The 242-nt window shown below is 53.7% G+C and overlaps 1 protein-coding gene across 1 annotated transcript in view; it reads right to left on the reverse strand.

Moving 5' to 3' along the window:
- ETH_00040660 (uncharacterized protein) overlaps window positions 1-25 on the reverse strand; it is a gene marked incomplete at both ends in the record, with an annotated part of 531 nt that extends 506 nt beyond the window's left edge. Inside the window, one exon of the mRNA XM_013374146.1 lies at window positions 1-25. Coding sequence (XP_013229600.1) covers window positions 1-25 — 25 coding nt within the window.
- Between the last annotated feature and the right edge of the window lie 217 nt (window positions 26-242).

Genomic DNA, 242 nt, shown 5'->3' on the forward strand with positions numbered 1-242 from the left:
AAGGCGTCGCCTCGAGGCCCTCCATGTTCCCTTTATTGCTGCCCCACTCAGGGGTAATAATGAGGGTTTAGGGTTTAGGGTTCAGGGTTTTCTTTGGCTTTACTCCAGCTGCTTCGTCCTTATGATCTCGCGAAAGGTAATTGCCTTTTCCAGCAAGACCTCCACTGCCATCTGCGGCCGCACATGCATTTCGGGGCTGCATGCGCGCATGCATGCACGCAAGCCTAAGCCCTAAACCCTAT

This window comes from Eimeria tenella, genomic scaffold, assembly GCF_000499545.2.
Source record: "Eimeria tenella Houghton genomic scaffold, Eth_scaff1968, whole genome shotgun sequence".
Lineage (NCBI taxonomy): Eukaryota > Apicomplexa > Conoidasida > Eucoccidiorida > Eimeriidae > Eimeria > Eimeria tenella.